This window comes from Rattus rattus, chromosome 3, assembly GCF_011064425.1.
Source record: "Rattus rattus isolate New Zealand chromosome 3, Rrattus_CSIRO_v1, whole genome shotgun sequence".
NCBI lineage: Eukaryota > Metazoa > Chordata > Mammalia > Rodentia > Muridae > Rattus > Rattus rattus.
Window position 1 is genome coordinate 66,644,415 of NC_046156.1, and position 12,790 is coordinate 66,657,204.

At 42.5% G+C, this 12,790-nt stretch overlaps 1 protein-coding gene and 1 non-coding gene across 2 annotated transcripts; one reads left to right on the plus strand and one right to left on the minus strand.

Moving 5' to 3' along the window:
* Positions 1 to 546: 546 nt before the first annotated feature.
* Positions 547 to 934, plus strand: Mrpl55 (mitochondrial ribosomal protein L55). The gene is given in 2 exon segments (XM_032896715.1): positions 547 to 591; positions 593 to 934. Coding segments are annotated over 2 exon segments (387 nt in total).
* Positions 935 to 3,258: 2,324 nt separating this feature from the next.
* On the minus strand, positions 3,259 to 3,414 carry LOC116897484. Its single transcript, XR_004387507.1, has one exon. It is a non-coding gene; the product is annotated as a U1 spliceosomal RNA (small nuclear RNA).
* Positions 3,415 to 12,790: the final 9,376 nt, after the last annotated feature.

The following is a 12,790-nucleotide window of genomic DNA, read 5'->3' on the forward strand; positions in this document are numbered from 1 at the left end:
AAACAAACAAACAATCAAATGATAAACTGGTTTAATTAAAAAAAAAAAAAAAAAAAAAAAAAAAAGCAAAGCAGCGTTAAGTTCATGATGTCCGAGGTTTGCTCCTTGCTGCTGCTGCTTGCTAGAAAGCAAAGTAGCAGGCCTCTTAGGTCATTTTCTTATGAGCTTGGCTCTAGTTGACTCCTCTGTCCTCATCTCACTCCCATCACCTCTGCTTTAACCCTTCCATCCCCAGGACTCCCACCTTCACCTTCATATCATGTGTGTCCTGTTATCTCCCTACCCCTTTCCCAGAAAGACTTCTTTTCTCGTGGGCCCCTTTCTAGTTTCCTGACATCTACTCATCTACTGATATCAAAAGTAGAAGCTAAGAGGGAGATCTGGGTCATGGTGGAGAAGCCTCCTCTACAGGGAGGGCTTTTCTCTGTGGCCCTGTGTAGTCTGGCCTGAGTTTCCTACCTATTGAGTAAAGTTCTGCACTGTGGGTCTAGGAGGTCACTCCAACGTTAAAGTGTCCTTGTGTCAACACAGGTCATAGGAAGAACAATGTTTCTGGGCTGCCTGCTTGTATTGCCAAGGCGTTGTGCTGTGCAGGGCAGCCTCCCCGGCGGCATGCTGACACCTGCACACATCCTCCTGGAAAGCTGACAGCAGCAGGGTTTCACTCACTTGACTACCCAATCAGGTCTATGCTCGCCTCTACCCTGGGCTGTTGGTCAAGCAGGATGGCTCCACTATCCATATCCAATATCAGGAGCCATGACACATGCTAGCGATGGCCCTAGACCTGGGCATCCTATCTGTAAAAGAGCACTGGGCCTGCTTCTGAAAATGTGAGGCTCAGCTCCTGTAGAAGAGGGAGGGAGAGCCATAGATGATTGGCAGGTTTGACACTGAATGATACTAATGGTTTTGGACCAAGACCAAGAAGTAACTATGACTAGGAGTTACACCAGAGACATGTTGTAAGGACGGAGGGACTCTGTCTGTAAACCATACATTTTTGAAGCCAAGATCTACACATGAGAGAGAACATGTGTGTTTGTCTGAACTTGGACTACCTCACTTAATATAATATTTTCAAGTTTCTTCCACTTTACTGCAAATTTCATAATGCCATTTGTCCTAATGTCTACATAAAATTCCATTGTGTATAGGTAACACATTTTTATTATCTATTCACCTGTTGATAGACACCTAGGATGGTTCTGTTATCTCGCGGTAGTGATTCAGTAGCAATAACATAGGTAAGAAAATATCTATTTCTATAATAGGTTATAGAGGATATTCCTTAGGGGTAAGCTCAGGAGTGGTATAGCTCAGTCACATGGTAATTCTGTGTCTTAGTTACTTCTCTATTGTTGTGACACAGCACTGTGACCAAGGCAACTTACAGAAGAAAGAGTTTGTTGTAGTTTATAGCTTCAGAGGGTGAGTCCATGATCATCAGTCATGGCAGGAAGCATGGCAGCAGGCAGGCACTCACTGGGGAAGTAGCTGAGAGACACAACCACATCTTGAGACACAAGCAAGGCAGAGAGAGACATTGGAAATAATGTGGGTTTTTGAAACCGGAAATCCAGTGGCACGCCTCCTGATCCTTCCTGAGCAATTCTACCGACTGGGCACTAAGTAACAAACATATGAGCCTATGGAAACCACTCTTATTTAAACCTCCACACACTGTGTTTCGTCCTTTGAGAATTTCCATAGTGGCTGCAGGAGCCCACAGGGTTTCTCTTTCCCCTCATGCTCAGGAGCATTTGTCGTAACTTGTTTTCCTGACAGCCATTCTGAGGTAGGATGGAATCTCAAAGCACTTTTAATTGGTACTTTTCTGATAGCCAAGGAGGATGAACGCTGTGTAAAGATATTTGATGGACATTTGTATGTGTTCCTCTGAGAACTCTACTCAGCTCTGTTTTTGGAATTGGGTTGTCTGTTTCCTTGATATTTTATTTTTTAAGTTCTTTGCACAGTCTAGATATTGAGCCTCCATCAGATGTATAACTAGAAAAACATTTCCCCTATAATCTGCCTCTGTTTTCAGTCAAATACTTCTTTTGCTTTATAGAAGAAGTGTTTTAAAATCGGGAGATCCTATTTTCCCAACAATTAACCTTATTTCCTGGGCAGTTTTAGAGTTTCGGGTCTTTGGTCTGTTGACCCATTGGAGGTGACTGTTGTGTAGGGTGCGAGAGAAGGATCTAGTTTCTTCTTGAAGATGACATCTTTTCCCCAATTTTCTGGGTTTCGCTGTGTAACCCTGGCTAGCCTGGATCTTGCTTTGTAGACAAGGCTGGCCTCAAAATCATAGAGACCCGTCTGCCTTCGCCTCTGGAGAGCTGGAATTAAAGGCATGTGCCACCACTTGCAGGTTTATTTTTGGCATTCTTATCAGAAATCAGGTATTTGTAGCTTCATGGATTTATGTCTGGGTATTGAGTGTGTCCCAGTTGATCTGTGTGTCACTTTGTGCTTGTGTCCTGCTGTGTTTGTTACTGTGACTCTGTACGTCTTGAAATGATCATGGTGATACCTCGAAATTTTTTCTTCTTGCTCAGGAAAGCTTGGGCTATCTGACGTGTTTTGTGCTTCCAAATGAATTTTAAAATTGTTTTTTCTGTTTCTCTTTTTTGAATGTTTTTTATTCTAGACCTCTGTCACACGTATTCTTTTACTTTCTTTGTGGATTTCAAATGAATTTTCTGTTCCTTTGGGCTAATGTGTGTTTTTCCTTTCTTAGTTTTCTTCTTGCACTGGCTCCCACAGAGGAAGCCATTACAGATGGGGTTTCCCCCGTTTCTCTCTTAGCGTGTTTGTTTCTGGCATGGAGAAAACTTCCCAATTTTTGCATGTTGCTTCTGTATCTTGACACTTTGGTGTGATTGCTTATCAGATTTCAGAGATCTCTTAGAGTAGTCTTTTAGTAGACGCTCACATGTCTTCTCTGAGGGTACATTTTGAAGGATGACAGCTTGTGGGGGAAATAGATTCAGGGCGTCAGAGCAAGAAAGTTTCTAGATACCGATAGGAAAAAGGCGCTACAAGTTACTACTGGAAGGAGAAGGTCATCATCTGCCTAGCTCATTGTCACATGCACGCCCTGGGGCACTGCCTCAAGTCAGTATAGCCTAATACTTGTGAGCTAAGACCTACAGTAAAAACTGAGGCATGCTGACAAAGCAAGAGAAAAATGTGAGGCAACCAAGAGGAACCCGTCGCTCACTGGAGCTCTGTTCATTGTAGTTTTTCAAGAGAGAGAATGAAGTCCCCCACTACCACAAATTACGCAGTTGAATTTTCTGTATTTGGGGAAATCACAGTGGTTAGCACATCCCAAGTATAATGGACAAATCTTGCCCTAGGATAACCATTTTCTTGATGATGGTATCTCTCCTGCCAGGTACATATTTTAAAAGTCATATTGAGTAAAGCAAAGTTTAAAAACAGGCCTTGGTTTTTCTTCTTTATTTTTTCTCTTCCCAGATAATTGAGTGCTTAAACCCCTATATGTGGCAAGAAGGGTAGGCTTCTGTCCAGTGGAGGTTTTTGACTAACTACCCCGCAATGAGCAGAGCTGTAACCCAACAGCAGGGGAAACACCAATTGGCCAAATCCTGGTCTCCAGATACCATTCTTTTCCTCATGTAAAAGAAATGGCAGATTTTGGGAGCGGGGAAGAAGGTACAACCTGAGGGACAGAGGAGAGCAAAAGCACACGGGTCATCATGCATGTGCTAGTTAAATTCGAGATAATTTGAACATTAAAATAAATGACGGGAGTAATGAATATGACGGGATATGTATAGACTGCTTTTCTCATCACTGTGCCAAAATACCGGATAGAAATGACTTAAGGGAGCCAAGATTTCTTTTGCTCATAGTTTTTAGATGTTTAATCCATGATCTCTTGGTCTCATGTGTTTGGATATAACATAATGGCGTGGTATGTATTAGCACAGATGTTCTGTTCTTCTTGGCAGATCAGGAACAGAGTACAAGTCAGAAACTGGTGGTCAGGTATAACCTTTAAAGGCAGACTTCCTCAAGTTAGGCCCCCATCTCCTAAAGTTTCCATAGCCTCCCCAAATCAGGCCACAGGCTGGGGACCAAACGTCCCGAGTATAATCCTGTAGCGCACATGTTAGATTTAAACCATAACTCTTTGAGTCTAAAGTGATAAGGTAAGAGTAGACTGAAAGTTGGAGGATGAAGAAGCTATGTGTGTAAGTTACAGCTTGACTTCCTACAAAGCAAGTGTGCTGGCTTGTTTTGTATCAACTTGACGTGAGTTGGAGTTATTTGAAAGGAGGAAACCTCAGTTGAGGAAAGGTCTCCATAAGCTCCAGCTATAAGACATCACCTAAATTAGTGATTGAAGTAGGAGGGCCCAGCCTATTGTACATGGTACCATCCCTGGGCTGATGGTCTTGGGTTCTATAAGAAAGCACGCTGAACAAGCCCTGGGAAGCAAGCCAATGAGCTGCACCCCTCCATGGCCTCTGCATCAGCTCCTGCCTCCAGGTTCCTGTCCTGCTTGAGTTCCTGCCCTCACCGCTTTTCAAGATGGAGTATATGGAACTGTGAGTGAAATAAACTCTTCCCTCCCCAACTTGCTTTTGGTCATGGGGTTTCAGCACAGCAGATACTGACTACAGAGAAGTTGCATGATGGATATTTTTAAATCTGGTGACGAGACAAACTGGAATCGAGAGCCCCTGAAGCCTGTTATAAGAAGAGTGCAGCGTCATCTCTGTAGACACCTGTCAAATACATGTACATATCTTAACTAATTCTGCAAAAGTATCACACAGATACTCTCCAGCTGAGGCATGCTACAAAAATTCGGTAATCTTTAGAAAGCGCCAAGATGATGATAGGCTAAGGAAGACCAAGGTCAAGTTCTATCCCTAAGGGTTACAAAAGGACATGATCACTAAGCATGGAGTGAGCTGCTGGCATGGGTTCTTTCATTTAGAAGACATCAGCAGGACATCTGATAAAATTCCAATGATCCCCAAAGAATAGATAGTAATAGCTTGTCAATGTTACCTTTTAGCTTTGCTAGTTATAGTTACACTGTGCTGTGTAGGGGAATGTTCTTATTTATAGAAAATACATAGTTAATTATTTAGGGATGGTGAGACATCATGTTGGCTACTTATTCTTCATTGATTCAGAGAAAATAAATTATTTCAATTTTGTTCCTTGTCTATCAGTTTGAGCTTGTTAGAAAAGTTTTTCAGTTGTTTTAAGGACAACCTTGAACTTTTGAACCCCCACCTCTACAGTTTATAGACGCACATACTACTACCAATTATGTGGTGTTGGGGGTTAAACCCAGGGCTTTGCAGAGCAGGCAAAGCACTTAGCAACTGAGCTACAAGCCCGGGTAGAAAAGAATTTGTTTTAAGGGAACAAGACATACGATGAAAATAGTTCCACGTATGCTGGATAGGCTCAAAACAAAACTAAGACGTAAGAAAAATATTCACACCCGACTGATAACCTTTGTGATTTAATTTTAATTTCACGAGTGTGATGATTTGAATGAGAAGACACGTGAACACTTCGTCTCCAGTGGGTGGTACGATCAGGGAGGGGAGTAGGAGGCGTGGCTTCCTGAAGGAAGCACATTGCTGGAGTGGGGCTAGGAGTAGAAAACTTTGCCTACTTTCAGTTCACTTTCTGCTTCCAGCTTTCAGTTCAAGATGTCAACCCTGAGCTTCCTTCTCCGGCCGACAGGCCTGCCGCCTTGACTGCGGTCGTGCCGGCTGCTGTGCCAGCTACCGTGCCTGTTGTTGTACCTGTCGCCGTGCCAGCTGTGGTGCATGCCGCCATGCCTGCTGCCTGTTGCTTCTGCCCTGCCATTAAGGACTCTGACCCTCTGGAACCAAAATCCCAAATAAGCCCTTTCTTGTATAAATTGTCTTGGTCATGGTGTTTTATTACATCAACAGAGAGGTTAAGTAATTAATACAAAGAGCTTTGTTTTAAGTAATCATTCACATCGAGTAACGCTGTGCTTAAAACCAAATCACCAGCAACCTTGTTAGTAACTCCTTCTTCCAGCTTCACAAGGGACTTCTTTTTTCCTGATATTAATTATGGGTGAATTTCTCCCTCTTTCCCTTTTCTCTCTCTCTCCTTCCTTCCTTCCTTCCTTCCTTCCTTGCTCCTTCCTTCCTTTCTTTTTATTTGTGGTGCTGGGAACAAGCCCAGAGCCTTGTCTATTCCAGCTACACCCTCTACTATGAGCTACATCCTTAGCCCCCAAGCTTTATTTCGTCCATCTAAAACTCCTGACAGACGTCACAGAGTGAGAGATCTGTATTTGGATCACAGCGTCCTCAGTGTCCTCACTGAAAGATGTCCACTTTAGCAAACGGTTTTGTTCTACTAACAAAACACAAGTTAAGCGGGGGAAAATGTGCTTCAGGGATTCTGTGGCCACACTAGAAAAATAGAAAAGATGTCTAAGTTTGTCTATCTATTCAAACGATTGGTCTAATGTCAAAACTTAGACACTGCTTGAATGAAGATAAAAACATAAGGTGGTTGAATACAGAAATGTGACAAGGCATTTTTCTGTGGGCTTTCCTGTATTATTCTAAGTTACTTTAAGAATTTCTCATTGGGCTGGAGAGATGGTTCAGCAGTTTAGGGCACTGGTTGCTCTTGCGGAGGCCCTGGGTTTGAGTTCAGCACCCACAAAGTGGTTCACAGCTGTTACTCAGTTCCACGGGATCCAATGATCTCTTTTAACCTTCCGGGGCACCAAGCATGCAGGTGGTACGCGTACACACACACACACACACACACACACACACACACACACACACACACACACATAAAGCAATCATAAAATAAGATGAATAAGTCTAATAAAGAAAGACTAGCAAAATATAAAAAGAATTTCTTACTGAATTACATTGCAAAGCTGGGAAACCACCCAGAGAGGGAGGTAGGTGATTTCAGTGCCATTCATGGGAAAACAATGGATCTATTCTACCAAAGCAGCTTGTGGTAGTACCTATCATTTACACAACCTGGCTCTGAGTCCCATTAAAGGAATCTAAGACGGCTGAGGAGATTAAGCCAGCCTTTAACAAGCAAGAATGGGAAAGAAATTACTTGTAATGACGTCTACAGACTCCATTTTCCAGGGTCTGTTAGTACGCAGGACCGTGGTATAATACTTTAAAAGCCAGAACTTGAACGTTTTGAAGCCAATTATTCTATGTCTAAGTGGTTAAGACGATAAGTGACCTTGGAACAAATCTCAGAGTACATCATAATTATCACCATGACTTCATATGTTACAGCAAGGTCAGGGGAGACCTTTCCTCTCCATAACCATTGCCATGCTCAGAGGCCACACTTTAGCCAGCAGGGGTCATGGGGCAGTGCCAGGTACTGAAGGCAATGGCAGTTGGGACCTAGGAACCTGAAGGGTTGACTCAGTTTTCTCCTAAAGAGGAGGCTAGTCTGTGCTTTTAAAAAATATATTCTTAATTGGTTTCTAAGTTTTTATTTTTAATGATTTTGTACTCTTGGGTGTTGAGTTTATGGCTTTGTGCATGTCATGCTAGTTTTCTGTTACTGAGGTACACTCAGTTCTCTTTTTACTTGTTAGCTTGAGACAAAGGCTTTCTAAATTGCCCAGTCTGGCTTCGAACTCTATAACCCAGCAAGACCTTGAATCCCTCAGCTTCATGACTAACGAGGACTGTATGTCATTAGGCCTGATTAGGATTGAGCTTTTAAATCATGAAGGGCACCAGGATTCATGGACTTAGCATGAGGGAGAAGGATTTTAGGGAGAAGGATAGTATTAAATGAAATTATATTACAGAAAAGTATAATTTTCTACTGTTACCAGCCTATAGAGACGAACATATTGGCTGCATTAAAATAAACCCAACTGTGTGTGAGTTTTCCATCGCTGAGACAAGATACCAGAGTGAAAAATAGAAAAGGAGGAAAAGATCATTTGGGCTTTTGATTTTAGAGGTTTTGGTCTGTGGTTGCTTGGCTCCATTATTCTAGCCAGTGTTGAGGTAGAACCGCGGTGTGGAGGAGGTATGAGGGTGAAGCTGTCCACCTCACACTGACCATAAAGCAAAGAGCAAGAGGGGGAAGGCAGAGGACCCTTTTCAAGGACACATACCCAGTGACCTAGATTCCTTCCTCTGGGCCCCACCTCCTGAAGGTTGCAGGACCTCCTAACCATGCCACAGACAGGTGATGAGTCCTTTCAGACATCAGGGACACTTAAGATCTGAACCATAGCAACCTCTTTACATAAATGCTAGCTATTACTGTATATGTATGTGTTTATGCGTATATCTGCATACATGTGTATGTGGAAAATCTTTTATATACGCAGCAAATATCATCTGTTACCTCAGCGAGGCCGATAGAATCCTGGGAAATGCAAGGAGAGACTATTTTTTAAATCTAAATATACCTTAGGAAAATTAATATAGATTTATTAAAGACTGCTGAATGAATCCAATTGTTGTCTCCTCAAGTAAGATAAATGTCTTACTTTAACATTTAGATATTTCAATTACGGGCAGGGAGTATAGAATATTTGAGCTGAAATAATCATCTAATTTGCATCATAAGCCCACTATGACTGTAAAAAGCATTCATCTTCAACTCTCAGTTAATGAAGACAGACCACCTTGTGATTAATAGGCTGGGAGAGCTTGAAACGAACAAGAGAGACAATTCAAGCTCTGCTGCTTAATCTGTTTCCTTGCCTATACTCCGTTTCTTTAAGCAGATCATAACTACTAATTAGTCATCATAAAGTCATTATTCTTTAAGTATTCCCCACACCATCTCGATGTACCACGTAGGGTGGTTGATAGGAACAGTCTGTCACCTGTGGCATCTGCATAAGCATTAAAATCACGACTTGTTTTAAAATAAGAAACTCAATGTTTGATTTTAAATAAAACTCAAAATATAAATATTACTGGGAATTTAGGGACGTTCATTTGGGGTGTCTGTCATGTTTTTTTCAGTCTCTGTCCAAGGTTTTGAGTTTTGTTATAAAACGATTTAAGAATGGACTCAGAAGGAAGTTATAGGACAATTTTATTAGCATTAAAAGAAAGAAAGAAAGAAAAGAAAGAAAGAAAGAAAGAGAGAAAGAAAGAAAGAAATAAAAAAGAAAGAAAGAAAGAGAAAACCCAGAACAGGCAAACTGCAAATCTTGGCAGCTGCCTGGAGGAGGAAGGAGGAGGAGGAGGAGGAGGAGGAGGAGGAGGAGGAGAAAGGGAGGAGGAGGAGGAGGAGGAGGAGGAGGAGGAGGAGGAGGAGGAGAAAGAAAGCAGGTCACATCATTTGTCTAACGGATGTGGAAAGGGTTGGGAGAAGAGCTCAGAGTAAAAGAAAGTCCAGAGTGTTCAGGCAGGCACGTCTAAGCTCTGATAAGTTTCCAGGGAGAAAGAAGGAAAAAGAAATTTAAAAAAAAGAAGAAGAAAAAGGAAAAGTTAGCTTTTCTGTAGAATTCAGTAAAGCAGGCAGGCTTAACCCACACACAGTTGGGCTCTGTAAGTGTCTGCAGAGGGGCAGGGGTTCTGGGAAGGAAAAGTAAGTTATTTCCTTAAAGGAGTAATTACTCTCTCCGTCTCCCGGGGTGCTTTAAGTGAGCCATCCTTTTTGAAGTGTGGTGTCTTAGAACCAACTGGATCAACCCTAATATTTTGGAGAACTTGGAATGTTAGGCTCCCTCCCAGGCCAGAGAACTAGCTATCCCTTTATGGGTCACCATGGTGCCCTGATCGTGGCTACAATGATGTCCCCCACTCTTCATTTAGGAGATGGGTTGAAATTGGGGATATAACTCATTTTAGCCCTCAGATCTAGGGTCCCATTCTAAAGCTGTTCACCAGAGGGGTTGTCTTCCAACTGCAGTTTCAGTCCCTCGAGTGCCCGTTTCCTCCAGGAAAAGGCACTGTCAAAGGCAGCAAACCCCGAGTTCCCCTCTGGTTCCACTGTGAGAGAAGCGCCATGCCCCTGGGGGTGCTGCTTTTGGAGTTCCTGCCCCTACACTGACTAGGCAATCTCCGCCTCCTATTCCCATCACAAGGAGCAAAATGCACATTGCCTTTGCGAATCTACAGAAAAAAGTGAATCTACAGGGAAAAAAAACACAAAACAAACCCTAAGTACTATAGTACTTTTCCATGGACTTTCACTTTTGACATTACTAACAATTGAGGAAAATAACAACTAACTCTCTCTCTCTCTCTCTCTCTCTCTCTCTCTCTCTCTCTCTCTCTCACCTACCTGCTGCAAAAGTCAGATTTGAAAAGGACAGCAAGTCCTTGAGGAAGCAACAAATTAGAAAAACACCTCTCCTAACGCCGTTCCAATCGGGATGCTGGCTGGTGGTAAGTTTTGAGAATCTCTTTCTGAACTCTATGTCCTTTCCCATTAAAACTTAATGTAGAACACTGGGATTTATAATCATTAAAGGTTATGAAATTAAAAATTGTGCTTTGTTTCAAAAACCCCAAGTCTATGGTTCCCAGGTCCTCCCACTAGAAACTGTTACCTCATCCTTTTTACTTCTGGGAGAAGCACTTGGCACACGGTGAACAGAAACGAAGACATGAGACAGCAGATCGCCAAAGTGCTTGCAGCCTAAAAGGTCTGTAGGCATCTTTTATGTAATAAGTAATGAGATGGCTGGAAAACTGCCTTGAAGAGTGAAACTCGGGCCAAAAAAAAAAAAAAAAAAAAAGAAAAAGAAAAGAAAAAAAAAAGACTTGTCAAGGCCTTTGAGAAATAGAGTAACATTAAGTAAAACTAGGAAATAGTCAAGACAAGTTTTTTTTCAATATAAAGCCACTTAGTGGAGAATTTAATCAAGTTTTATTTAAACAGATTATACCACATGAACGTTTGCCTTTTATTTCCTGGGCAATGTGGACAGGATGTGGGGGGTACTGAGGAGGGTGCCAAAGTCGTTCTAAAGAGCATTGCTAACCCTCATGGCCCAAGAGAGGAGTGTGGGATACAAACACCAGTTCCTTTTCCTCTGCCAGGTTGAGCTTTCTACAAGAAGTTTCTAGAAGATCCTTGCTGCAGTTGTCAATGAAGTTTTTATACTCACCGGATGGTCTGTGATTATTAAAAAATGTTTTAAAAGAGAGGAGAGGGGGTCATTTCTAATGTGAGAGAGGTGGCGTATTTTGAGATTATTCCTTCTTGAGTTGCCTGTAGCTGAGATTTGAAGTTATTTCCCCAAAAAGTTTTCAAGTAAATGTTAGGATTAAGGAGAGTTACAAAATGGTATGTAGGGAATTCACAACTGAGAGAGAGAGAGAGAGAGAGAGAGAAGGTTGGCTTCCAGAAGGTGATTTATTCATTTGCCTGTGGCCAGCCTGTCCTCATAAAGCCACCTTAGGGCTGAATCTCAGTTCAGGAGAGACCTAGACAATCCCCAGGTAGGTGAACAACTAGCAGGACAGACAGTGTTTCTGAGATGCAGGGGAATATCCCAGCAAGGGAAATAAATACCAGTTTTAAACATCTTACTGTACAAATTCTACACTTGCATGAAAGGAGAAAATTCGTTATGGTTCTATAAATTTTAAACCATAAAGCAATCCAGATTAATTAGTAGCTGCCTCCTTGAAGCCTGCCTCCTCCCAATTTGTCTGCATTAGAATTGGAATGCAGGAACAATTTTCCTCCCAAAAGCTTTTAAGATTTACTTATTGTGTTGTATGCCATGGCATACATGCAGGGGTCAGAGGATAAATTACAGGAGTCTGTGCGTTCTTTCCACCATGTGGGTTCTGGTGATGACCCAGTTTGGCAGTTAAGAGCTCTTACCTACTGAGTCATTTTGGCTGTCCATGGAACATTTTTTTCCCTCTGTCTCAATCAGTTCTCAAGTGTTGGCCAACTAGGTCTTGCCCTGTATCATATTCGCTGAACTCCTTATGAAAAGTGGTTTGTTTCAGTGGTGCTCAAGGTCGTTATTCCCACCCACTCCAACTTTATGTTGTTTCAGTCCACAAGCAAAGCGTTTTGTCGCCCTACCTTCAAGGACAGTTTGGAGCTGTTTAGGGCCGCCGGAAGAACCCGGGTGCTGAATCATTAATTTCATGTGTCAGATTAGGGCCAAATGCCTTTGAGCTTCATCGCCAAAGTGAAATAACGGACGTTTCAAAATTTTTTCGAAACCTGTTTTTATTGTGGGCCAGATAACCGCTGAAGAAGAGATTTTCTTGCATGTTAGGTGTTTGTCAGTCCACTTCTGTGAGCAGCTCGGAATGAGCACGTGAGCGTGGGGAAGAGCACAGGGGTTCTGTCCTATGCTTGAGCATCCCCAGAGATGGGATTGATGCCCAGCAAACTCTCCACAGATACTTGATTCCATGAAACCAATAACTCGTAGTCTTGTGTTCATTCAAAGTTACTGGAACTACTGTGTTAGCGAATCTGCAGTAGAGTGTGAAGGATTTTTTTCCACCTAAAGGGTCTTTTATTTAAACAATGCATCAGCCGGTTATAAAGAAAAATAAATATTGCATCCAAACCTAGTGCTATGTTTTGTACTTCTGCCCTAGGTTGGTCTCGGTTTTTCCCCAGGAGGCAGGATAAGGATGTGCTTGCTGCCCTTGAGTCTCCTTCCTTTGTAGGTTTTTTTTTTTTTTTTTTTTTTCCGGCTGCGCGCTTACGCTAGCCCCCGCGGTTGTGGAGCGCGCAGCGCGGTCACGCCCGGGAGCGCGCAGCTCCGGTAGCCCGGCGGGCGGGG